Source organism: Zootoca vivipara, chromosome 1, assembly GCF_963506605.1.
Source record: "Zootoca vivipara chromosome 1, rZooViv1.1, whole genome shotgun sequence".
NCBI classification, from domain to species: domain Eukaryota; kingdom Metazoa; phylum Chordata; class Lepidosauria; order Squamata; family Lacertidae; genus Zootoca; species Zootoca vivipara.
Genome location: NC_083276.1, coordinates 14,283,049 through 14,310,472, shown reverse-complemented (window position 1 = coordinate 14,310,472; position 27,424 = coordinate 14,283,049). Strand labels below are relative to the sequence as shown.

At 40.9% G+C, this 27,424-nt stretch overlaps 1 protein-coding gene across 4 annotated transcripts in view; it reads right to left on the bottom strand.

The window, feature by feature from the left end:
- Positions 1 to 27,424, bottom strand: part of CDC42BPB (CDC42 binding protein kinase beta) — a 98,882-nt gene that overhangs the window by 24,460 nt on the left and 46,998 nt on the right. For 2 of the 4 annotated variants that reach the window (XM_035105453.2, XM_035105462.2), the window contains exons 6-23: positions 25,084 to 25,177; positions 24,333 to 24,533; positions 23,564 to 23,812; positions 22,979 to 23,058; positions 21,512 to 21,678; positions 21,283 to 21,402; positions 18,496 to 18,629; positions 15,355 to 15,597; positions 14,456 to 14,566; positions 13,073 to 13,320; positions 12,791 to 12,896; positions 12,169 to 12,293; positions 10,773 to 10,878; positions 8,805 to 8,953; positions 7,240 to 7,334; positions 5,964 to 6,043; positions 1,829 to 1,879; positions 335 to 430 (exon numbers count right to left, since the gene is read on the bottom strand). In XM_035105453.2, coding sequence (XP_034961344.2) covers positions 335 to 430; positions 1,829 to 1,879; positions 5,964 to 6,043; positions 7,240 to 7,334; positions 8,805 to 8,953; positions 10,773 to 10,878; positions 12,169 to 12,293; positions 12,791 to 12,896; positions 13,073 to 13,320; positions 14,456 to 14,566; positions 15,355 to 15,597; positions 18,496 to 18,629; positions 21,283 to 21,402; positions 21,512 to 21,678; positions 22,979 to 23,058; positions 23,564 to 23,812; positions 24,333 to 24,533; positions 25,084 to 25,177 — 2,455 coding nt within the window. The remainder of the gene's footprint in view (positions 1 to 334; positions 431 to 1,828; positions 1,880 to 5,963; positions 6,044 to 7,239; positions 7,335 to 8,804; positions 8,954 to 10,772; positions 10,879 to 12,168; positions 12,294 to 12,790; positions 12,897 to 13,072; positions 13,321 to 14,455; positions 14,567 to 15,354; positions 15,598 to 18,495; positions 18,630 to 21,282; positions 21,403 to 21,511; positions 21,679 to 22,978; positions 23,059 to 23,563; positions 23,813 to 24,332; positions 24,534 to 25,083; positions 25,178 to 27,424) is intronic. The other 2 variants (XM_035105471.2, XM_035105480.2) reach the window with 1 other exon arrangement.

Here is a 27,424-nt window from a genome sequence, read left to right as displayed (position 1 = left end):
CCGATACCACAAAACGCAGCACTGTTCCAAATTTACTAGAAGCAGGTTTGCAGATCAGAAAGACTCATAGGAAAGCCTGCACTCTAGCAAGCAGCAGAAGGTAAACAAGGAAGAAGATGGAGCTCAGCGATACACAGGGACCCAGGGAAAGGGGAGCAAAACAAAAGGGATCTCACAAAGCATGTACATTTAAACACTGGCGCAAGTCAACACAGAAAGAAGCTGCGAGGAAAGAAAACGTTTTCTTGCAGACTGATGGCTGTAAACATACATTTATAAATTTAGGGCTCCCCAAAATGCTTTAATCTGGATTAATGAAACAACGGCGGCTTACTTCTTGCTGCTGCTGCTGCTCTGCACTCACAACAGATGTCGATGGCGAGACCTCTGCTTTAGAACCCTGCGCCTCCTGCTCACTAACGGAATTTGTCTGCAGAGTGGATTGGAGGAGAGGAGAGAGTAAAGGAAGTTAGCTTCCAGCAACGGATCCCTGAGTAGCAGAACAAAATCAAGTTCACCTGGGGCACAAGAGCCTGTCTGCTCAGAAAATGCTTTGTGTAGAACATTCTGCTGAGCTCTGTAATGTCAAACTAGTTAACGCCTACACTCTAAAAGGAAACCCTCCACCAAAAAAGGCCACAGCTATATTATATAAGTGGAGTTGGCTAATGCTGAAAACCCCAAAATTGTGAAGTTATCAGTTCATTCTGAGATTAAGGTACCGGTAAAGTATTATACATGGCCTTCAAAGACCTTTGAAGGTTACTTCTAACTGACTGTAGGAACAGACAAAATCAGATCTGCCTGGCAAGGACTTACCTCCATACAGTAGGTGTGTGATTACACTGTGTTTTTGTCTCTCTGTATGTGTGTGTATGCACCCACCCAATCACCATAAAATAAGATTTACACAGTACTGTAGCTACTTTGTTCATTATTGTTAAAGGCTCTTTAATGACCATTAGATATGGAGATGGTACACTAATGATTTCTGTATTTTAAAACAAAATGTTAAAAGATGAAATTTCTGGTGGGGAGGGGAGAACAAAACCAAAGACTTAGGAGGAAAATGCAGAAATGTACTATTATGTTGCATCTAAATAAAGGAAATAAAATGTTATAAAAATAACCCTTATTTTGCTGAACTATATGGCTTACTCATTTAAGATTTAGAACTGGGTTAGGTAATTCACTTAACAAAAACAAAAACAAAACACTGTTCAGCAGCTAGAAGATGTAACACACACAAAATTTCATTCAAATTTTAAATGGGAAAATATAGCTATTAGTAGGTGCAGAGCTAAGGTGTATTTAGAAGAATCATTTTTTGAATCTTAAATAATGGGCCTTTAAAAAATGCTAATATTGTTACCAAAATGAAATTCCGCACTTTGGAGCTCTGAAATCTTACATAACAGAGCTAGTCTTTAATAATAATAGTATTTAATAAGATGCTGTTAGAGAAAGAAAGGTCTTAGAAAATAGGTATGCTACAGTAGAGTCCATGTGCTGTTCATCTTATAGCAAGTTTCAATGGAAACAGGAAAAGTTTTGGCCCTGTCACTATTCTGCTGTCCATAATATAAATTGCTTTAAAAGGCATAAAGCACCTTTAATATACATTGTAATTGACACAGCAACTTTAAATGAGCAATTTACAAGAGAACTCTTAGGAAATGACACTATTTCTATTTAGTTGGTTAATCTTCAGTATAATTTAAGAAGCACGTATAAAGGAAACTAAAAAAAAAAGGTCACTAGTTTAGGATGGCAATTTTACACATACAGGTTACAGATTAGGGAGGTAAAGCCATCAGCATGAACTTACTTCTTCCCAAAAGGCTAGCAGAGAAGATGAAGACGAGGAAGAAACATTGTCCTTGTTGTAATAGATATGAGAGGATAAAATTGATCACTTTTTACCCAGCAACAAACCATCAGAGGGGTTATTAGCAAACTAACTAGGTAAGTTAGTAGTTGGCAAAGTTTGCAGACTGCAAAGGCAACATTTTCCTGATATTCCCAAACTGTGCATTACCAATATTAAATATTCCTCATAATACATCTGAATAGTGTTTGCTATCGAATACAACCAACAAAATGTTGCGAGAGAAAACAGCAGCTCTGACTCAGTGAGTGGCTTTGGGGAAGCTCCTAGCACTCAGCCTCCTTTTCCCATCTGTAATACTGGAATATACTGATCTGCCTCAGCTGCTATTGCGAGGTCAAATGAGGTAAGGAACTCAAGAGTAAGTGCAACATACAATAATAAACATTGCCTGCAGATGTATATAATGAAGGCAGATATTTGATCTTCATAAAAAATTCAACATCTCACTATAAAGGGCTTTTAGATCTAATATAGTAAAGATCTTTCTACTTCCCAGCTAAGGTTTGGTTACAGGTAGGTAGCTGTGTTGGTCTGCTGTAGTCAAACAAAATAAAAAAAATCCTTCCAGTAGCACCTTAGAGACCAACTAAGTTTGTTACTGGTATGAGCTTTCGTGTGCATGCACACTTCAGATACACTGAAACAGAAGTCACCAGACCCTTATATATAGTGAGTGGGTGGGGAGGGGTATTACTCAGAAGGGTGGTGGGAATGGGTGATTGGCTGATAGGTGTGGTAACCTCTCAACGACTGTTAACGACTGCAATTGGTCTTACAGGAAAAAGCAAGGGGTGAGATGGCGAAAAAATAGCTTTATCATGTATAATGAGATAAGACTCCAATGTCTCTATTCAGACCAGGTCTCTCCATGGTTGTAAGTTTGGTAATAAGTTGCAATTCAGCAACTTCTCTTTCCAGTCTATTTTTGAAATTCTTTTGCAATATGACAGCTACTTTGAGATCTTGTATAGAATGTCCTGGGAGATTGAAGTGTTCTCCTACTGGTTTTTCTGTCTTGTGATTCCTGATGTCAGATTTATGTCCATTTATCCTTTGGTGTAGGGTTTGGCCTGTTTGTCCAATATAGAGAGCTGAAGGGCAATCACCCATTCCGACCACCCTTCTGAGTAATACCCTCCCCACCCTCTCATTATATATAAGGTCTGGTGACTTCTGTATCTGAAGAAGTATGCACACACACAAAAGCTCATACCAATAACAAACTTAGTTGGTCTCTAAGGTGCTACTGGAAGGAATTTTTTTCATTTTGTTTCAGCTAAGGTTTGGCACAACTTGTGTTTGCATTCTAGTTTGTTTTCAAAGAGGCTGCAGAGTGGGTGGAGAGCAGCACACAGCACATCCTTCTGCAAGAGCAACAAACCAGCGCCCACTTTCTGTGAGATACAAGCAGCCTTTCTACAAAGACTTGCAGCCAATTTATCTTTTCCCTGGCAACCAACATGCAGTTTGAAATGGAAATAAGGAAAGCCAGGAAGTCGCAAGAATAGATATAATTGTGATCGCATGTGAAATCGTAGACCCAAACTCCATACAGGTTTTTATCTGAGCTGGGTTGTGACACGTATCCTCTCTGGGCTTTATGAAATTCCAGATGCAGATGACTAGGCACCTGCAAGTAAGTCATACATCCCCCGAGGAAAGCAAAGTGGCATACAGAATTAGTCATGTCAGGTTAAGCACTCTTGATTTCTACTGACTTGGGAGTTTGTTCTATAAAACATGCAGAGTGGTAGAGAATAAAAAATACTTTCATTAAGATTTCCTTTTTCATCGTGAATATGAATGTGCTGAATTTGTAATATGACTGTACACTGCATTTATTATATTGCTATTATATCTTGTGACCTTCTCTAAGCATTTGGCTTGCAACTGATGAATTATTTGATCGCTTGGTCTGATCAAGCAAGGCAATTGTTAACATTCTTTTATCTGTTTGTGACGGTCATTCCAATCCCATTTCAATCAAGAGATGAATTTCCATGCAATAAAACAAATACGCAACCCATTAAGTATAGATAAGGACACTGAATGCAAACTGTGCTCAAGTATGTGTGTCTGACAAACACAGAACTCATTAGTTTAAATAGGTGAATTTATCAAGAACAGAATATTTATATATTTTCCCGTGTCTAGCTACTAATCTTCAGTCACATCACCTAAAAGCTGAAGAAAGGGCCTATTTTTCCTGTCAGGCAAGCTGTAACTGACAGGTTTTGCAGTCTGCTTGGTCTGCTGGATAATTTAGTGGAGTAGCATAGCTTCGGGGATGCTCTTGTGATTTTATTTTTCTATAACCCATCCGTCTTTTAGTAACACCGTCATGTATCCCTTTTCCAACGGAGAGAGAAATAAATGAATGGAGCTGAGGAACATGTGGCCCTCCAGATGCTGTTAGAATACAACTGCTATCATATCTGGCCCATTCCCAAGGTTGCTGGGACTGATGGGTGTTGTAGTCTAACAACACCCAGAGGGCACAGGTTAACTACTCCTGCTGTATGGGATGAAACACACACACACACACACACACACACACACACACAGAGAGAGAGAGAGAGAGAGAGAGAGAGAGAGAGAGAGAGAGAGAGAGAGAGAGAGAGAGATGGAATACAGATATGAGAGGCCCGAAAAATGGGCACAGGTGGGCTCTCCCTTTGTTTAGCCTTAATGGGAGGTGGGTTTAATAGACAGCTCAAGGGAGGGGAACAGAGGCTAAATAAGCACGTTATAGGTCACGAAGAGTCGGACACGACTAAACGACTAGACAACAACAACAAAATTAATACTGCAAGGTACCCCTGACCGTTAGGTTCGGTATCCACTTGGTTGCATACACTGTTATGATGTCTTACTTGCCTTTCCCCCCTAAACTAAAAAGGCCCAAATGTAACTCCTTGGAGTTACACCAGGCCCTTGGTCATCGTGGCTGCACTCTTCTCAACCTTCTCCAGGTCTAGCAATATCCTTTACAAGGTGAGACAACCGGAACTGTTAACGGTATTTCAAGTGCAGTCACACCATTGATTGATGAAATGGAATTATGACACGGGCAGTTTTATTTTCAATCCTTTCCCTAACATGGAATTTACTTTCTTCATGGGTGCTTTGACATCTTCACTAAACTATCCACTAAGACCTGAAGTCATAGAATCATAGAATCATAGAGTTGGAAGAGACCACAAGGGCCATCCAGTCCAACCCCCTGCCAAGCAGGAAACACCATCAAAGCATTCCTGACAGATGGCTGTCAAGCCTCTGCTTAAAGACCTCCAAAGAAGGAGACTCCACCACACTCCTTGGCAGCAAATTCCACTGCCGAACAGCTCTTACTGTCAGGAAGTTCTTCCTAATGTTTAGGTGGAATTTTCTTTCTTGTAGTTTGAATCCGTTGCTCCGTGTCCGCTTCTCTGGAGCAGCAGAAAACAACCGTTCTCCCTCCTCTATATGACATCCTTTTATATATTTGAACATGGTTATCATATCACCCCTTAACCTTCTCTTCTCCAGGCTAAACATACCCAGCTCCCTAAGCCGTTCCTCATAAGGCATCGTTTCCAGGCCTTTGACCATTTTGGTTGCCCTCTTCTGGACACGTTCCAGCTTATCAGTATTCTTCTTGAACTGTGGTGCCCAGAACTGGACACAATACTCCAGGTGAGGTCTGACCAGAACAGAATACAGTGGTACTATTACTTCCCTTGATCTAGATGCTATACTCCTAGCATCAATACTAGCTCAGATCCCATTGGCATCTATGCAAAATTAGGAGTTTTCTCCTCCATGTGCTTAACTTTACACTTGCTAATGTTGAACTGCATTTGCCATTCTACTCCTCAATTCCTCCTTCTGGACCTCCTTTGGACTCATTTTTTTGCAATTCTGATGGTACCATCAGAAAAACAGAGTTACCTCACTTCTCACTCATAACTTTATGTCATTTATCAGTATAGATCTGGCTATCCTTCTTGCTCCACGCTCCTTTGTAACATCCCAACTCACTATGTTTCGTGTGCACTGCGTTAGGCAAAGGTTTAATGGTGCCAATACTCACTCTGAAAGTTAGATCATGAGCAAGAGGTGATGTATTGAAGTATTCAAAAATAGAATCCTGGAAGTCTGAAAGTTTGAGACCTGGAAAAAGAAAGCACAATTAATTAGCCATCATCCTGCTGTTTTAAATTATTTTTTTTAATTTGCAACTATCATCATGGGGGTGGAACAGTATTAAATAAAATTATATTCCTAAAACAACTACAAAATGCATCACAAATTAGTACTTCAGAGCAAACCATCGGCATAGCTGGATCACCCCTCTGGGAAAGCCTGGGTGAAAAGTTGAGTTTTAAGCAGGTGCTTTAATGCCAATACTGTAGGTGCCCACCTGACGTTTGCTAGAAGCCTACTCCAAAGCCAGGCCTGGCTGAACCTTGTCTGGAATGGGTCTAGATAATGCGTATCTTACAAGAATGTCTGAATCTTGATCGCCTTCCCCCAAACAGGGCATTTTCAACTAGTGGAAAGCTGTCACAAACTGCTTGTATTCGGGTGACCTTTTTTTAAGGAATGGCCTCTTTAAGGGCAGTGGAGTCCACTCGTTTGTGTAAAGGCATGTAAATCACCTCCAGACCCAACCAGTCATACCCTGCTGTCTTGATTTGATTAGTCATGAAGGACAGTGATTGAGAGGGCACTTAGTTGGATACGTAACTGCAAGCAGTTTGAGGCCTCGTAATCTGAAACTGACCACACAAAACAGGGGAAGATGTTGTATTGGAGGCCTCACTAGGAACTGTCATAGTCATGACATCAAGGTGAGTGACTTTTATCCTCAAAGTGCCATGCACAACAGACCTCTGAGGGATCCAGTGTTGATTCCTCCATGGACAACTGTTAGGCCACCCTGTATAGTTCCACTGGAAGACTATTTGAGGATGCCATGGAGGCACAATGTATGTTTGCTGTCCTCACAGCCACACCAGGTAAGAATGATTATAACCAGTGCTTGGTTGACCTCGAAGCTATTTCTGCCACCTGTCTTCTAGTTGTCATCTGGCCTTTTTCATTGCTTCTGGGTCCCCAGAGTACCAGGGAGCTGTACAGTGACAGAGTATCTGAAGAAGTATGCATGCACACGAAAGCTTATACCCAGAAAAAAACTTAGTTGGTCTCTAAGGTGCTACTGGACCATTTTTTAAATTTTTATTTATTTATTTAGACTGCATCAGACCATCACGGCTACCTACCTGAATCTAGTGACAGAACAGTCATATCTACTGTACATTCTACAGCGAGACAAGGGTCTCAACAGGATTTAGTGTCTACATTACCTGCATCCGTCCTGTATTTCTCTTCCAGCTTCTTCTTTAAAGCTTCAACTTCTTCCAAGAGTTCCCGATTTTTTGTTTCAGATTCCTTTAGTTTGCTAAATGGTGAAATGGAAACCTTGAAACATTTGGAACATAATAAAGCAAAACACTTTTCTTTGCCCTGGGGGGGGGGGGCTCCAATGGATGTGGATTTGCTCAAGCTCTAGGTTGCTACACTGCCCAGTTTCAGAAAGAGAAGCCACGTGTCAGATGTACAAAATCAGCTTCAAAAAAGGTTGCCAAAATCGTGACACTTCCTAACAACATGACACTTTCGTGACCCATAATCCTGCACATGCTGGCTGGCTGGAGGAAGCAACAGACATGCTGCAAGTCTCTAACAGGGAGCAGAGATGCCCCAGGGCTTGCTGAAAACAACGACAGGCTATCCAACAGCCCCCACTCCCCTCCCGCATGCACTATGACAAAAGTCAATGCAAGAGCTCTTGGCTAGAATGCCTTGGCTTCCTGGCTGGAATTTGACCTAGGGTCTTATGAGGAAGGAAATGACTGCTTGCTTGGTCACCTTTTTCCTCCGTCTCTCACAATCCCAATTCTTCCTCCTACACAGGAAATTAGGAACAGGGCTACTTCTTCCCTTGAAAGAGAAGCAGCCATTGTGGTGCAGGTGCTGATGGAAGTGATATGGGAAATGGTGCGGAGGTGTGGGGAGGTGAAAGGTGTATTGGGGAGGCGGGTAGAAAATATGACTGGATGGGTTCTGTGCTCCATCCACCCATCATGACTTACAACTGAGAAATGAAAAGCAGGCCATAGAATTACATGCTTCTTTCCCCCAGCTTATGTTGTGTGCAATTCTTCCTCTCTGCCCTTATGCTAATAGTCAAAAACCATGGGCTAAGCGTTATAACCATACAAATGTTAACCATGACTAATGCTTGCCCATTTCAACCCCTGGTTTCAAAATGGTTGACATCCCTATTGTTAAAGCTTAAGAAGGTGTTGCAAGAAAAGCAGGGAGAGGAGGAGGAGGAACCCACAACTTAACAGTTTGCTTTCTAAACAGACTTAAGGGCATTAGCCAGGATACAAAAAGTTACGCAAATTCACCAAAGGGCTTTTTACTGTTGTTTTTGAGAGCGACAACCCCAATGGCAAATCCCAAACTGCTTTTCAAAGCTTCCTCCAGTTTGAAAGAGTTCCTCGTTTTCCCCTTGGGAAGGAAGGAACTAGCTGCATTGTTCTTTGGATCTAGGTCAATCTTCCCCAACCTCTTGCCTTCTAGACTTTTTGGACTACAACTCACCCCTAGCAAAAACTGTGCTAGCTGTGGCTGACAGAGGCTGGTAGTCCAAAACACCTGGAGGGCACCAGGCTGGTCAAAGGCTAATCTAGGCCGCTATGCTTACACTGTAATGCAAGGCAAAGGCTTTGGGCTGCTAGACTCCCTGTCACATACATGTACTTTCAGAAATCTGCATCAAAAAGTCAATTACATAAAGAATTACATGAATGCCATATTTTATATTAGAAAAGCAAAATTAAAGAGTGATCTGAAACATTACCTTTCAAAGGACAAGTTGGCATCTTTAACCTTCCTTAACTCTTCCTGGACCAGCTGTTTGGCACGTATTTCGGCATCGAGAGCAGATTGCAGCTCCAGCCTTGCTGACATATCCAACTTCTGACTACGTCTCACTTTCCAGAGTGGGTCCTATTGCAAAAAGCAATGGTTAATACTGCTAAAGAATTTATCACATGTGTTTAAATATTAAAAGCGATTAAAAAGCTTCAGTTGTATTCATCATCGTTAGCGAGGTAGGGGTGGAGGGGAGATGAGATCTTAAAAGGAAGACGGCATTCAGGGAAGAACAAGATTTGTAATGCATTCCAACTTGAAAATTGGGGAGGTGGGGGTAGAATGCAGCTGGAAAATGTAGCTGAAACACAAACCAAGCAGAGAGCAAAAAGCTGACCAAAAAATCCCCAGAGAATGAATTAAGCAAAATATTGCCCTTGAGGGCCCCTGGTGGCCTGGTAGGATGGATGTAAATACAGAAACAAATAAAGCCAAGGAAAAGTTTAAAAACTTGCTTCAAAGGTGCTTCAAAGAGGCAATTATTGGATTGATGATTTGCCAAAATTCATTTCACTGTGGAACTATCTGCTATCCGTTGTAAACAGATAAAATCACCATTTTCCCATTTTAGCTTTACATTTGACATTTTCTTTCATATTCTAATGTTTTTATACAGATTAGACTGTTACACTAGAGTCTCTAAAGAGCAACTGAGGCAGTAAACAATGACACTGTCCAAAGACTGTACGAGAAAGGAAACTAGCTCTGGGACTCACCCTTCCCCTGGCTTCCAATAGGAGAAACAATTCCTCTCCCTAGGGCTAATTCAGCTGTAACAACCAGCATGTTGAGAAGGGAGATGGGAATGGGCAAAGGCACCAGCTGTTTAAGCCAATCTATTTCCTGAGAAGGGCTGCTTCCTTCAGCTATTGATTGCCAGGGGCAACGCTCTATCCTCATTTGGAACTTCTCTAAGCAGGGCTGCCATGCTAGATACCATCCCATTCCTGCCTTCTAAAATTCACTGAATGATGTGGTTCTTCATTTTCATTGATTCAAACTTTGTACACTCCTCTTCCTTCAAAAAGGTAGCCCAAATTGGGTTGCATTAAATAAGTAAATACAGTGAAACACAGATAGAAGAATAGCCCAGTAATTTTCAAAAAAATACCCAAGGAAATACCCATTGTAGCACAGGAAAAAGTACATAAAATAACATCTAGAACTATCAGGAGGCTGGGGCACCTTTGCTATGAAGAAAGGCTAAAACATTTGTAGGGAGGTTAGTTTAAAACGACATTACCTGGAGAAGGGGAACATGATAGATATTTATAGAATTATGTATGGCATTGGGAAATCAGTAAGAGAAATGCCCCCCCCCCCAGCAGTACAGTACCAATTAAACTTATTGACAGGAAATTCTGTGCAGAAAAAAGGAAGCAGTTCTTCACACAGTATATGAGTCATTTGTGGAACTTGGAGACACAAGATGTGCTGACTACCACTAGCTCAGCTGGCTTTTAGGTGAGTCTATCAATGACTACTAGTCAGGATGGCTCCACGTAACATGACACTGAATAGCAGCTGTTGGTGGAATATCAAAAGGAAAGGGCTATAGCTGCTAGTAGGCTGGCTGTTGAGGACTACTGGCCTGATCCAGCAAAGCAATTTTTATGTTCTTATGGAGAATGCGGGAGGGAGGCTTTGGGGGAGGAATGGTCTGCCTTTTCTCTATATATAACAAAAATATAAGAATGTCATCATGCAAGCGCTGTGGGAGGATCTATAGTGCAGCATCACAATTCTGGATTTGCATGAAGTCAGGATGGGGTAGGGGAGCAATATCAAAGGCAGGTTGCACAACAACATTCTAGATTCATTGAAGATATACAAAATTGGAGGGACCTCAAATTGTAAAGCTTTCCAGTTAACCAATTAAGTTATTCATGCTTACCAATGTTCTTGATCCCAGACTGGAGCTTCTTAAAGATTCAAGTTCTTCTGTCATCTTAGAAGCTAAAGCTTGAAGATAGCCACGGGCATCTTTCTCATCACTCACCCTAGTGCACAATCATAAAGAGTCACTCCTTTATATCGATAAAGGACACAGGCACACACACGCATTCAATAACATATTATCACCAGTCCCAGTGTTTAAGCCATAAAATGTTGTTTTTATTGCATGAAAATGTTCAGGATTAAAGTCAGCAGACACAGCCAGGGTAGTTTTCCCTACAACCATCCTAGGGGTAGACCTATTGTAACACTCGTGCTGTGGAGATAATTGCATTCTGCCAATACTTAAGCAGTAAAGTTTATTGCCAGGGGAAATTTGGAGTTTGTGATGGCCTGTGAATTCCCATCTCTGAGGTACTAAGAGTGGGCCAACCTTGTTTGATGAGAGCTACTCTTGATGGGACAGGCAGGGTCATGTGAAGAGCACTGCAAAGGGGATGAGCTTCCCCTTTAGTTCACGGAATGTATTAAGAACTTGTAAACAGCCCAAAGCAATAATAAAATAACAATTTGCAAGAACCACGAAAGAGCCTAACTGAGATATTGCTGCTTAACAGGCAGTGCTAGTCTGGGAGCAAAGGGAGAAACCGTTTTCTTTGATATTCTTAGTCCACTTGATAGCTCAGTTGGTAGAGCATGAGACTCAGTAGAGCATGAGACTATCTCAGGGACGTGGGTTCGAGCCCCACACTGGGGAAAAGATTCCTGCATCGCAGGGGATGGACTAGATGACCCTCATGGTCCCTTCCAACTCTACAATTCTATGATTCTTTGTGACTCAACAGAAAGAGCTCTTTCCATCAGATAAGACTGCCCTACCCTTACGGAAAATGTCATTTTTTTCTTCACAGTGTGTGTTGAGATTGTGCCTATGTGGTTGTTAGGAGCATTATAAACTCCTTTTGGAAAAGGCTGTGTCTGTGTTATGATGTGAATTTTTTAAAAAAATCTTTGAAGGATATACACTGTCTCATTTATAAGTCTAGCACAGGACTCTTAAGGTTGTCTTTTTTTTAAAAGAAAGAAAGAAGAAGAACGGAAACAAAGAACTGATGAACAGCCAGGCTGCAACCTTTTCATTTAATACAAATTAATTTTTAATGCATGACCTAGACATTCTCACTTTGGTGAAATCAGTTGACATAGAAGGTTAATAAAGTTCCTGTAATGGTAATAAAAACGAGGCAGCCAGTATGTATCAATCAATATTTGTGGCAGGGTGTGATTTCTGAAATGTATCATCTACAAGATGACACATTTCTGTTCTATGGGAGCCTTCCTTCTGCTAATACAGCACTAATTTATTTTTCAAAGGATCCTCAAAATGCACATACCACTGAATAATTTCTGCAATCTGAGCTTCCCAGTGGGCAACAGATTCCTTCTTTGCCGCCAAATCCTGAAGTTCATCTTCTAGCTGCCTGTTTTGTGATGTTAGTTTATCCACAAAGGAACAAAGCTGCAATGAGAAAGTTAGAAGTTTTCATAACTGTAATTTAATGTAACTTTCAGCCTCCTGCAGCAAATGTGTAAAACCTCCTGCAACATTTTGTTTTCCAAACAGTCAAATTAAGCCAACCCAGTTAAGTGGCAAACTACATGTATAAGCAGCACTGAAGGTTTCTTCAGTTTTGATAACAGAGATTAAACACACAGATTTTCACATTCGACATGGAATAGTCAGACTTTCACACACAATTAAAACCACTGTATTATTTAAAAATTATTTGTAGCCTCTCTTGAATTAGGAGCAGGGCAGGGAACTCTTAAAATGGTATTTGAAATATATAGAAATAAAACATAAGATATCTTGGGGTAGCCAACGTGCCCCCCCAGTTGTTGTTGAACTACAAATCCCATCACCCCTTACCATTTGCCATGCATGCTGGGGCTAATGGGAACTGAAGTCCATAGCATCTGGAGGAAGCCACGTGGGCACAGGTTATGACAATTTACCTTCTCATTTTCAGTTGTTATTTTCTTGTTATCTTCAAAGAGCATGGTTCTCTCTCGCTCATATTTCTCTTTCATAGTTCCCACTGTTTCCTCCATCTCACTGTGCCTACAAGCGTGAAATAGTATCATGTAAATGCCATTTCACAGAACAAAGAAACTGTTGCTGCCTTTTATGGAGTTGAGTACATAAATCTTATTTAGTTTTTGGATGCCACATTATTTATAGTGACATTGGGGGGGGGGAAGGATGTTTCCAAGAAAGCAGTTGTACACAGAACTTACTTCTCCCGTTTGGCCTTATCCAATTTATCTTTTAACATCATGATCTCTTTCTGCAGTGCTAGCTGATGGCTTTCTAAGTCATGCACCTCCTTTTTCACATTTTTTACTTCCAAGACATGGGATGCTTCTCGCCTGACCAGCTCCTCTTCGTAAAACAAGATTTTCTTCTCAAGCTCTGACTTCATTTTGGCCAGTTCCTGCTGATGCTCATGCATGGCCACGCCAGCAGCACGACCTCCCTGCTTTATCTGCACAAGAGCAGAAAAAAGCCAAACAGACAATACCACAATACAGTACATTCAATATTAAGAGACTTTAGTTTTGTTCACAGTGACATAAAACACTTTTCATCTCCTTAATACCATGAGGTATAAACGCATGCATATTTATTTGTTCTCTGCATAGCTTAGAGATCTCATTTGCTTCATCATAATCTCTCTGAAAGCCATGAACTGAGAGCAGACTAAAACATGCAGAAAACAGTCCACATCAGACTGCAGGGGAGGGAACTGCATACTTCATTCATTTTGCCTTCATGTAGAAAACTAGCATGTCAAAGGAGAAAGGTTTTACTCTAGTCTCATAATCATGCTGACTTTCCACTTTCTTTAGAACCATGAAGCACACACGAACATACATTATTTGCATCCTGAAGAATTACAGACCACTATTTGGGCATCATTCTTGTTAGGTGTTCCCCATTTACTGAAAGTATTTTTCCCAGCACCAGCCATTTGCAGGAGTCCCAATCTGAACATATTGTGAAAGCCAACTTTTAAATGGCGTTTCCCCCCCTTTAATTACTATTTTAATTAACATATTGTCTTTTGCGCTGCACTCCTGGGCCTGAGGGCCTGAAACACCTAAGCAAATCTATTCACTGTGGTACAGATTTAGGTTTTTTGGGGAGTGGGGCGACCGTGTAAGAGGATACAGCAAATAAATCTTGTCTGGGCTGTGTAAGAGGCTAATTCTGAGCTGGTACACATGTGCTATGTGAGGGTTTTTCCTGCACTACTCCAAACTTCCCAAGAAAAACCCATAACCTGTATGGCAATCTAAAGGTCTACCAATAAAAGAACAAAATAAAGTAGTCAACCTGTGATGGGCATGAGAAATGTGTCAATGTCAATGGTTGCTTCTCAAATTAAAATTGTGAGACAGGGAGGATTACTACCTATCCTGCCTAGATCCAAAAATATCTTGTTGGAATGCCCAATATATGCTGAAGAACCAAATCTCGGGCCTTGTGCATTCTGGCAAGCTGTTTTTCGGAAATGAGTAAGTTGGAACTGTCATGGGACGCCCTGGAGATCTGGATTACTACCCCTTGTCAAGTGAAGCTGTTCTTATATGGCTTAGACGCTTTTCAAATAATGTCACCTTTAGGGTCTCCAGTTCACTTTCAAGCTGCTTAGAGAAACTCTCACTGTGCTCTCGAAGCTTACGCTCTTTTGATGCCTCTGCTGCTGCATCATCAAGTTGGGCTTCTAGCTATAAAAAGGAAAACAGGCCTGGTTATTGAAACTGCTATAGCTTAACCCTTATTATTTTTATGACTAGAGCAGCTACAAAAAAACAGAAAGGGAGACATATGCTCATCTTGAGGTTTACAATCTAGATGACAAGGGTCACAGAAGAAGAGGAGTAGAAGATAAAAACAGTTTTGGAAGATGATATATTCCCAATCCTACCAACTTTCAGAAACTTCCAAGGAACACACACACACACACACACACACACACACACACGTGTGTCTTTATGACGCATCCTCATGCCTTAACCATCTCATGGATGCACTATATTTTGTAGCCGGCTAGGAGCCAGTTACTTTAAAAAGGGAAACATGGAATCCAAGATCAACAAGACAGATCTGGGTAGCTAGGAAACTTCAGTATAAGGAAAGAATGACTGCAGCATTTAACTATAAACATAATAATTTACAGAAAAAAGTTAGTGCTTCTGGTTCTTTCATTGCTTGCTTTCTCTCCTTTACAGACAGACGAAGGGAAGGAGGGAGAGGGAGATGAAAAACAGGAAGCTCAAATTATGGTCCAGAACGTGCTACTGTGATATAGCAGGAGTTTTAGCAAAGTGAATCCATGGAATAGCTGGCTCACACATTATGTCTCTCCACACAACCCCACAGGGCAGAGGGGGTGTGGAAGGACTGCATGAAGAAATAAACCAGCTGCTTGTATGTGTGGAACCCAGCCACAGTAACTATTTCAAGCTAAAATAGCAGCTGAAATCCATTATCCTCAAGTACCCTGCCGAGCTACCTCTTTTCTCGCTTTCTCAGATTTACGGATTTCCTGTCTCATGGAGTCAATTTTCTGCATGATCACTTCCACTTCTTCCTCTTTGTCACGGAGCTGTCGAGATAGTTTCTGCTTGTGGGAGCGCAAGTCCGCCATCCTCTCGTTCAGCTCTGAGAATTCCTGCATTGCTAGCTTTCTTTGTTGATGGGCATCCTTTAGTTCTTTGGACTGTGCCTTTAATCTTTCAGACGCTTCAATGAGTTGCTGGTGAAAAGAAAGGTCCAAACAAGTGTTCAGAGATCAACACTCTTGAGCATGAAGTTAAATCTTATTGCAAAATCACATTTTGACAATATACGTCCTCATCCCTACCTCTCCCCATCCCTGCTCTCAAAATAATGACAGGCATTTTGGCAGTATATAAGCAGTAGTATTTGTATATCATCACCTTGATATCCCAATGTATTGTATGCTTCCATCCTCCCACCTTCCTCTATTCTCCCTCCCCTTCTTTCATACATCCGCCCTTTCCTCTTCTGTCTCTCATCATATCTCTTGAACCACTCTTCCCAGCATCATCCCATTACTTCTCTTCCTCTTTTGTCATCTCTGCTTCTTTCTGTTCTCCTTTTCTCCATTTCCCTTCTTCCCTACTCCTCCCTTTCCTCAATCGTACTCAACCTTCTAAAAAGAAAGAAAAAATAAATAGGATAAATTCTTTTATCCCTGTGTGTGCTTCTGCTTTGCGGTGTTCACTTGCATGTGGTGGGGATCAGAGCCAGTCCCAGGGGCAAAAGGAGGTTATAAGCTGGTGCTTAAGCTTCTCTTGAAATCCCTGGCAGAAGGACGGTCACTCCCACGAGCCAAAGGACACAAAAGGGTTAAACACCACAGGGAACAAGAGCTGATTACTGCTAGTGATTACCCTTTTTCTCTAGAGAGGACACCAGAAACCTGAGCAGCGCTTTAGCAACTCCACCCTCCCTCAAAGGGAAAAGGGGCTGTGAATAGCTTGGGGAGCCCTTATACACAGCCTACTTCCATCAGCCCTTTAGTTTTCTTGTGTTGCCTCTAGCCTTTGCAGTGTATGTCTGGGGTGGGAGGAATGCTGCTCTCTTTTATATGGCTCCATTTTATTTTATTTTGCCTTAAAAAAAACAAACCCTAAACGATGTGTGCTTTATTATTATTATTATTAAACACTGTGCATAATAGGGACAGAATGGGACTGATACTGACACAATAACCTATCACAGTTCTCAGGGACATTCTCAGTGGAAAAAGTGCTACTGGTCAATCCCTCAAAAGTGCTTAGAAATTCTGCCCTATGAAGCCATTTTCTCATCTTTTCCCCTCTATAATCCTTTTCTTTAAGTTATTCATTTACATATACAACATATCAACATTTATATTCCATTATAATAAAGTCAACTCACAACTTGCACAGGGCTTATGTTCTGGAGATTGTGTGTACAGCCCAAATCACATATAGCCGGAACAGCCCCCACACAAGCATCCTTACCTTCCCAGAAGCTTGTGTGTCGAATGGGTCTTGCCCCCTCCTCCCCACGCAAGGTGGAGAGCTTCAATTTATGTGTGTTTAATTTCTGTGATTGCAGTTGGACAGCTGCCAAGCGCATAATACTACAATCACACAAGTTAAATGTGTGCAAGCTGCAAGTTTGACTATATTTCAAACCTAAACAAAACCAGAACGCTAGTATTATGAAGAAAATAATTTTGTCCTGCTAAAGAAACAAAATAACTAATTTCATCTAACACTATTTGGATACTTGGGCATTACACTTGACCACTACCACTACCATTTATTTTTGCTGTATTCAGCAAAAGTATTCCTTCTCATTTGAAACCTATCATGCCTTTGTTTTTGTTGTCTAAATCTGAGATTGTGGGTTAATTTGGACACAGCAGCAAATTCCCAAAGTTTCTCCATCCATTAAAGAATGGATGTGTGTTAGCTGATCTCCATGACTTGGCAAACAATATTCTTGCTGCAGTTAACATCTAAGAAACTAATGCTTTATGTTTTCATACCACCAAATCTTCCCACATAATTCAATAAAAGGAATCCTGGATGGAGAGGAATTCCATAACCTAAGTTCTTTTTTGTTTCTTAATTTTCTTCCAGTGCTTTTTTGACACATCACATCCTTGCCATCTTTTAAGGACCCAGAGGTGGTTCAGTTTTTTTGCATTACGGTGTATTATCCAATGCGGGTTTTGCTGATGTGAAACCAAGAGTAAGCAAGCACAAAGTATCATGTGATGTCTTTGTGTGAGGTACACATTCAAATAAATGCTCACTGAATCCAAACGTAATACTGAGATTCACGTGGGAAGAAAACAATGGTATGAGCTGGATGCATGCATTCGCTGCATTGTTGGTGTGCAGCCAGCAGTCCCTATAACTATACACCTACAGCAACTGCACTAAGTACCCTATTTGCAATGGCGGGGCCCTTCCCGAGGAGCAGTTGGTAACTGGTTTTCCCCCCGAACAAGTTTAACTTGTGCCCCTGCCCAACAGTTTTGGGGGAGGGCTATAGCTCAGTGGCAGATGTTTCCAGATCCAATCCGCAGCATCTTCAGGTAGGGCTTGGGAGTCCAACTGGGAGAGGAGCTGTCAGTCACTGAAGACAAGACTGATCTAGAGAGACCAATGCTCAAATCTGGTGTAAAGGCTGCTTTCCCCCATGTCCATACTACAGCACATGTGGTCAAATGGATGAGGAGAAGTGGATTTGGCTTCTGATTGTTCCCATGAAGCTTGGTAGCATGGACATACTGAGCCTAGCTTATACTACAAATTACAGGTAGGTAGCCGTGTTGGTCTGACGTAGTCAAAACAAAAAATAAAAAAATTCCTTCCAGTAGCACCTTAGAGAAGGTGCTACTGGGAGGAATTTGTTTTTTTATTTTTTGTTTATACTACAAAGTTGATGCAGTGGTAAAATGGGACAATTGCATGTATGCTGTCCAGAGCTCCATGAAAGAAGGACAGGATACAAGTATGACAAACAACAACTCTCTATAGTGAGAGTTCCACATAATGTTCCACATTGCTAGCAATACCACTTTTATACTTGCATTCCCTAGTCAACACCCATTTCTTTGGACTGAAGAATTTTCTATACTTCATACCTTATGGAGATCCTCTTTCTCTTGCCTAAATATCCTGCACTGCTTTTCAAGTCCTCTTAACTTGTGGGTGGAGTCTTCATGTTCCTGCCGCAGCGTCACCGCATCTTCCAGTTGCCGCTCTAGCCTATTTGAGTCTATAAATTTTAAAAGGGAAAATTATTCCATAGCGTTTTTGCTCAGTTGGCATATGCAGCAGTTCTGCATTCTTCTCTGCCAAGAACAATTTACACTGGGTAGTTCAGAGCGAACTCAGTCATTCTTCTCTCTAACATAACACACACTGGCAAAACCCCAAGTCCCATCCACAGCTCAACGTACACGGTGTCGACAAATACAAATACAATCCAAATTCTACCTCAGTCCCAGTACCAAAGAATTCCAAGTTCTGAAGGCAGAATAAATTATGCAACATAAGCATTTTTGCCATCTGCTTCTTTCAACAATACTGAACCTGCTTTCAATACTCATGTTTTCAAGGAATGAGATCCAAAAAGCTATTTTAGATAAGACCACTGTGGCTTTGCTTGAACAACAGTCCCCATCATATCTCAAATTGCGCTTGAAAGTCCCATAGCTTTTGAAAGCAGCTTGTCACATGACTTTTAAGTAGCTTTTAAGAGACACACACGTTCAAAACCCATTTGTGCATGCAGAGCTAGAGAAGAGGGAAGGGCAAAGAAGAGGAAGGGCAAACATTAAGGTTAGGGTCAGATAAGCAGTACAGGTCATTTAAAGGAACAAGAAACTAGTTCAGGCAATGTAATCACAGCTCCCTGCCTACTCTAGTCCGACTTAGCCTTAACCTCCCTACCACCAAAGAGACGTTTCATTGCTGACTTATTTTCAAGTTTCCATGCTAGCACAATAGGACTAGAAACCTTAAAGGAAAAAAGCAGGAGTGGGTATATAAAATAATGCGTCAGAAACTCAAAGTACAATTCATTTTCTCGAGTATAAGAGGGTGGACAGTTTTGGCAGAAGCAGAAGCCCCACCGGATTGCCCCTTTGGAAACAGTTATCTTTCCTTCCCCAATTTTAGCTGCTGCCTATGAGCAGATATAAGCAGGTTACATGATATTACTGCGGTCCTTTCTTTTCTTTTTTAAAGAAAAATTGGATCTTGAATACTCGAAGTAAAATAGAAGATTACAGTGGTGCTGGTTCTGTGGACAAAACTTGCAGGTTTGTTGTCTGTGGATAGCTGTGGGAAAATGTCAGCCCTTCCCCTACCCCCAGTTCAGAAAACGGTTGATCCCTCAAATTCCATCCATCTGATTTTCACCCAAATTTACAACTATGGCTACTTCAACACAGCTAACTATAAACCAGCAAAAAAAAGTTTTATTTTTCCAAAGTTGAAAGGTACCTCATGGGAAATACCTCTACGTGGGGGGGGGGGGGGAGAGAGAGAGAGAGAGAGAGAGAGAGAGAGAGAGAGAGAGAGAGAGAGAGAGAGAGAAACAAGACTACAAGTCTGGTGAGTGTTTACTTGTTAGCAACAGCCACCCCTTGGTTTCTAATACTGCAATGTAGCCTATCCACTCAAAAGCAGCCACTTCATAGGAGATTCAGTATTGTATGCCGCCATTTCTTCCGCCTCTGGGGAGTGTCTCCTCGTGAGCCAGAGGGGCAGGAAGGGCTTTGTTGAGCTGCTCAACCTCCCTGTCTAACAGCTGATATGCGGGGCAGCACAGCAGCAGCAGTTGCTTCCCTGCCCGTCAGCTGATTGGCTCAACAAACAAAGATAATGGCTACAGGCTCTGGAGAGGGTCTCCTCGCAAGACAGGAAGTGCTCCCCATTTCCAACTTCCACTTCCAGGTTCCCAGCACTGAGTGTGTACGCAAAGAGGTCATGCATAAATGGGGAGTTGCCTGTACAATGGTGCCAATCAGCCTGGCCTGTGGATCTGACTTGAGCCTCTGAGCAAAATGATATGTAAATTATAATTTAACGTTATTTATAAATTAAGATTAATTTAAGGTGTTGAATATATTCAATAACCTTTGATTGTTTTGTGTCCCTGTTAAGGTTGCACCTGGAGCAGGTTCTCCTACTGCCCCGCTCTAGTTACCCTACTGTCTCACAAAAAGAAACTTCAGGTGCATACCGTGGATACCTAACTAACTAACTAACTAACTAACTAACTAACTAACTAACAAAAAGAGAGTCACCAGTTACAAAGGCATAACCATATAAAACTGAGGGTTCTCAGAATGGTGAATGGATGAAGGACCACATCAAACAGCCAGTTTCTCACATTTCCTCATAGCTGATGTAGACATCATAAGCGATATATTGTACACTGCATCTTAAAATTTTCCAAATGAATGGCACTTGTACAAAGTTCAAAGCTTGCCCCTTTCTGGGGGAAAATATTAGAAGAGGATATCCTGGGATTTTTATAGAAAGGATAGAAGTCAAAAGAATTATCTAAGTGAAGCCGAACAAATTGCTTTTTATTCTTGGCTCCCCAGTGGGAATAATCTGCTATCAAGTAAAGGAAGCTTTAGAAGAAAGATAAGCTTTTGTTCAAAAATCTAAATGCTGCTTAAGGTTGCACCTGCCACACTTTCCAAAGCTGTATCATAATGTAATATTTCATGCATTTACACACTGAGCCATCTTGGTATTTGAGCTAAATATCCAGAAGTAAAAAAGAATGAGGCTCACATCTAATAGGCTGCTATGATGATTAGCATTTTACCACTGGACTTACTTTGGTTTTTTGTTTTGTTTTGTTTTTTGAAAAATAGAGAAAAACTTATTAAAACATGCCAGACACATACCTGCTATTTTGTTTTTCAAGCGCTCAATTTCCTCATTTAGCTTTTTAATTTCTTTATCCCGGTTTGTGTTTGCTGTTATGCGAGCAGAACCATGAAGGGACTGAACAGCCTGGGTAGATTCTTTAAATTGAACCGGAAGAACAAAGCAAAACAATTTGTTTAGTCCAACCTGGAAAACATTCTGTTGCTCCATCACAAAGCAACATAAAAGGAAAGTGAGAGGGCGTACCTTGCAACTTCCTGCTCAGCTCCAGCTTCTCCTGCTCCAACCTTCGTATTCTCCTTTCGTATGCCTCTATTTGCAAGCTGTTGTCCAAGTCACGCTGCACATCCTCATCTTTGGTTATACCACTGGACTGCATGACACTCTTTAGCGAGCCTCTATCAGAAAAACAACTGGAAACCAGAAACATTGGAGAACACGTTTTAATCAATTTATGCTCAACCCTAAGTAGCAGTTTCCTGTTGGAAACTCAACAGAAGCAGAAACCTTGGAACATCTGTGAAGATTATATAACAGAGATCCTTGCTTTAGTACTATCTGAGCTGGCCTGCAAGTAAAATGGCAGCAATGTGCTGTGTGATCTGTTTTCTCTCACTCCAGCCAGCACAGGCTAGCTTATCGGGGAGGAAGCAGCAGCAGCAACTTTTAATTCAGGAGAGACTGGAAATGGAACAATGCTGCTGTTGTGACAATTCTTCCTTAAGTTTAAGAGTACTATATGGACACACTACATTTCCCAGGAAGGACAGGTAGACTGCCTTTGAAAGCTGAAGGAACCACAGCTCAGAACAAGCACTTTTCAATAAAAAGTAGCAGGTTGAACTCCTAGAATCTCCAACTGAAAGGATCTCTGCCCCAAAACCTGGAGAGCTACTGCCAGTCATATCAAAGTGCAATGGGCTAGGTAGAATGATGATCTGACTGAACCTCTTATAAGCTCATGTGCATCTATGATATCAGCCTGTCCAGGCCTTTCACCACTCCATATGCCCTTTGATCCGCAAGAGAACCACCTCCTCAACATTATTTTCACTACAAAAACCGGCTTTTAAAAAATATTCTGCAACTCTAACCACATGGAAAGCCAGTCTATCACGCTTCCATTATCACAGCCAGTGTAGTATAGTGGAGAGAACCCAGACAGGGAAATCCTAGTTTAATTCCCTGATCAGCCCTGAAGCTCACTTATAGGGAAGAAGTATGGTGATGTTCAATTCACCTTGAGGCTGGAGACTGCAGATGATGGATTCTCTTTGTGTTTAGAACTACCGGTTGGGGCACCAGTTAAGTGATTACCTTGACAAAGCGCTCTCGCTCTCTATTTTATTGCTCAACTCCCTTTGTCCTCGTTCCCAATTTAAATTGTGCTTAAATATGTGGAAGTGTATTTGCTTTAATTTACCCTTTTACCTTACCTTGCCCCTTCCTCACTTTCCCAGCTGCTGAATTGTAGATTTCAAGCTCCCTGGGGCAAAGACCTGTCTTCTGCTGCTCGGATTACTCTTTAAAGCACCATATCCAGTGATGGTGCTCATATAAAGAAATCATAAGCAACAAAAAAGCACAGGAGCCCAAGACACTCAGGGGCAAGCATTTTAAGCTGCAGTAGAATACGTTAAGAGAAAGGCAAATGACGAGATCTGAGTGTGGCCCTTTCTCATATGCCCATATCCATGAACATTTTTCACCTACCTCTCAGTTGTGTAGGTAAAGCCAACAAATGGTAAATGCAGTCCAGAAAAGCCAGTGTGAGAACCAGGTGGTATCATTTCCTGCACAAAAAGGAATGCAGGATGAAAACCAAGTTGAATCTGGAAGGACATGTTGGCTTTTTTGTCCCTCGCCTCAGGGACAGGGAACAGCCACCACGCTCCTTCATCCACGTGTACACTGTCCATCCCATGTAAAAAGGGCCATAGTCATATAAATGTTATTTAGGAAGATTAAGTATTCAGATTTATTCATTTAAAATAGGAATACTTCACTCTGGACTTTATCTGTCAGTGTTTTCACTATGCACCAAGGAAATATCAGTGAAATGTTCAACAATGGCAGAGCACAGCCACAGGTGAGCATTGAATATGTTCTCAACTGCATTCAGTTCATGCAGAGAAAAGATGAGGCCCAAGAGAATTAACATTAACCTGGTGTGCACATTAGAACTCTCCCCAGAATCTCCTGGGACATACAGAAGTCCTGTCAGTGATGAAAAGGTTTGGTTCAAAGAAGCAAGTTTGAAAACTATTGCCTTTAGGAAGAAAATAAATAATCACTCACAGGGTTTCTTAATACATCGTCGTCTACATCAAAGTTTGATGTGTCCGAAGGACTGCTAACTTCTGGAATGTAAGGTGCTTCTAAATTTCGGATATTGTCCCAATTTAGCCCTTCAAAAAATGCATGCGCCTTGAAGTCTTCTATTCCGTTCTGCCCCAGACGACGTTCCCTACTGCAAATAAGCCTCTGGATTAGGTCTTTTGCCTCTTCAGACACATCACTAACATGGGATGGAAACTGGAATCTCTCCTAAAGAAAACAGAACGGGGAAGGGATACATGGTTTCAGACTTCTACAATGAGAAAAGGCTAGCTAAGGGACTGTTTTTGAATGGGCTTATGGTAAGTCGGAATGCAACCGAAAATGTTGTGGAAATTTGAACAATAATAATAATTAGGGTTCACAAACTGTGCCTAAGTTTGGTAGCCAACCATTATTTACACACCAGAATATAATTGTGTTTGAGCACACACAGTTTCCTTTCCATGGGAAGGAACTGCCCATCCATACCCACACAGAATCAAGGACAAGGTCTTATAGAAGAGACAACAGAAGTTCTTCAGAAATTAAACATTGACTCCACTTGTACTCCATACATTAGGGGCAGACAGACCTCATGCTTGCATAATCTACTCCTGTGTATTTACTAGAACTATCTATCTATCTACTGCAAAAATCCCAAAGCTTCCAAAAACATATATGTTCAAGATATAGTTAGTACATAAGAGGAATGAGCATTTTAGTGAATGCATAGTTAAATAGCTCTTACTTCATGATTCATAATCTTCCCGTAGGTTTCCACCAGCGACTCTGCATAGAAAGGTGTTTCACCATACAACATTTCGTACATGCAGACTCCCAGGGACCACCAGTCACACTCAGGCCCGTATTTCCCCATGCCATCCTCCATCGCTTGCAGTATTTCAGGGGAAATATAATCAGGTGTGCCCACTGCAACTGAAGATTGCACCTTCAAAGTAAAATAAATACCCAAGTCTTAAGATTAATTCATCTACACACACTACATTAACTATATCCTAGCATGAGAGAGGGCTATGAATCCCTGTGTAACAAAATGTAATGAATTGGATTCCGGGAACCATAAGCAGTAAGGGATTTTCCCATTCTATCTACGACTCCACCCAGCAGCCCCATGTACCCCCTGGAAAGCCTCTCTAGAGGATCAGGAACTCTCCTGGACAGTGTGGGATGGGGTTCAGGCAAAGGCACTTTGTGGGAGTGTGCAGAGGGCTTCAGAAGGGAGGCTTGCAGTTTTCAGGATCCAAGCCCATGTGGCTGAGTTAAGTTCTTAAAATCTTCATTTTGAGTGAACACCTTACAAAAAAATGTCCTGGAAGCATGTTAAAAAATTTCCTCGCCCTGAAATCTTTAGTTTTGTTTTCAGTTATTACATACTGTATCTTCCCAAAAAATATGCAGATTAACATGGAGCAATTATGCCACAAAAATGCACAAAGTTCCATTTGAAATAAGTAACCTAACATTTTATTGATACGTACAGTGCCATCTTCACTCATCTTCAAACACGATCCAAAGTCTGCCAGGCGTATATGGCCGTTCATATCCAATAAAACATTGTCGGGTTTTATATCTCTGATTTGAAAAGAAATTATTATTTTCATACAGTATGTACATTAGGTCAAGCAAGAACTTTACTGAGCAGTTAGTAATCTAATTTAGAAATAAACCATATATTTTCTCCAGTAATGCATTCTGTTTACTTGGCTATAAATGAAAATTATACATACCTCTTTATGATGGTACTGGGCATTTAAAAATGGCATGCACCAACTCACATTGGTTGGAAATATACCCAACTTGCCAATTTCATGGAAATATGTTAATGACATTTAACTAAATATGCAAATATGTAGACTACTGATTACTTTTGAGACATCCTCAACATTAAAGAAATTGCCTTTTCTGTCTTTGGATTAAGAAACCAGGTGTATGCTTCCCATACTTCATAATTCCATGCGTAAGATAATTGCTTTTCATAGTTTTCTGAGGTGGAAGGTCAAAGCAGAAATGACTATATAAATTTCCAATATGAAACTACTTTACTTTTCTTCCAAATTAAAGAGATAATGCAATTAATTGGGGGGGGGGCAGTGTCACTTTCCATTTTCACATCATACTGAGGCAACACTGATCAAGTGTTTCGCCTTCTGTTTACCGAAGATTCTTCTGGAACATGCATTGCTAACAGCAGTTCAACAATAAAAATGTACAATGTGTCCTTTGCCTTCCATTTCCTTCCCACAGGAAGCAAGGTGATTAACTATTGGAGAGTGTCAAAAATGAATTCTTCTATTTTTTAAAGCTTTTCTTGAACATGCAGGCACCGCCTTTCCTCACAACCAGCATGCAAAAACAAGTTTCTTTTTAGTAAAATTAAATACAATCAAGCAGGTAACAATGTTCTTAGACGACTACGTTATACATCACATTACAGATTCCCCTCCCCCGTGGCATTTTACATTTGTTTACTCAGAAAACTTGACTTAAATGCCAATTTTCTAGCTAGCTCAATCCCAGACAAAGTCCTAAAGTGATTTCCTGAGGGAGCAGTAATTTAGAAAGGTCATTAAAAGCCATGTTATGTTTTGCAAGATAAAAAAATACTTTAATGACAAAATCATGGCACGCTCATCACAAAGAGATGCTAACACAATGACCAGAAGTGACTTTAAAAAAGGGTTAGACAAATTCATGGAGGATAAGTCTATCAATGGCTATCAGTCATGATGACTGTTATGTTACCAGGATCAGAGGCAGCATGCCTCTGAGTACCAGTTGCTGGGAAACAGCCATGGGAGAGAGATAGTTGCCCTCATGTCCTGCTGTGGGAAGTTACCCTCATGGTATACTAAACTGTGTTTTAAATCATCCCAACATGAGCCTTGAGATTCAGTATGCTCATAAGCATCTGGATGACCACTGTGGAAAACAGGATGCTTTAACGCCTTTTGTGTGATCCATGTACTTCCTATGTCTCTCACATCCCCACCAGTGGTGGGTGTTTTTTTTTGTGTGCAATCGCTTCAAACAGACAGCCATGTTGAAATTTGTCTTATAAAAGAATTCAGAATGGGGGCATCTACCAAATGGCAGACTCGATTTTTGATGGCTGCCATGTTATACCAATATATACTGAGCCACTTCCCAAAAAGAAATTCCATATCCCAACAAGTACGACAGAAGAATACACAATTGTCTAATTGCCCCAGATTGTAATTAATCTCTATTAGTTGTTCTGATATTCTTAAACTGTAATTAAGCATGCAAACATGGAGTTTACTTATCAGTAAATATTGTTAGGCTTAAGCTGTGACATCAAAATACAGAGGAGTGCATATTCTATATACATATGCCCCAAATTAGTTTGGTAACTTCCAACTCTTCAGATGATCTTGTAGTAACCCCAAATTATTATTTTTTAAATTGCCACACGGCCTCAGAATCTGTGGGCATTTCTATTAATAGAAAATATTAGCTGATCTGTAGTTTGAGCTTCCTTGCTCACTAATCATGTAGTGATACACATTAAGAGGTTTTTAGATGAGACAACTTGACATTTCTGATGCCATGCCGTTAATTTTTCTTTCTTTCTTTTTCTGCATTGATTGTGTTCCAAATGCTATTATTTGCTATTGCAAGAATAAAACCATCAAAGCTCAAGAGCACTCTAGCTATCCCCCTCTGTTTCACATATTCAAGCTTCCTTCGTATTATGTACAATTTAACATTCTGGGTGTTCACCCCTAACTAAATGGGGGTCATTTTCTTATATGTGTAACTTTACAGTTGTGATTATTTGTGCCAAGTGCACACTGTAAA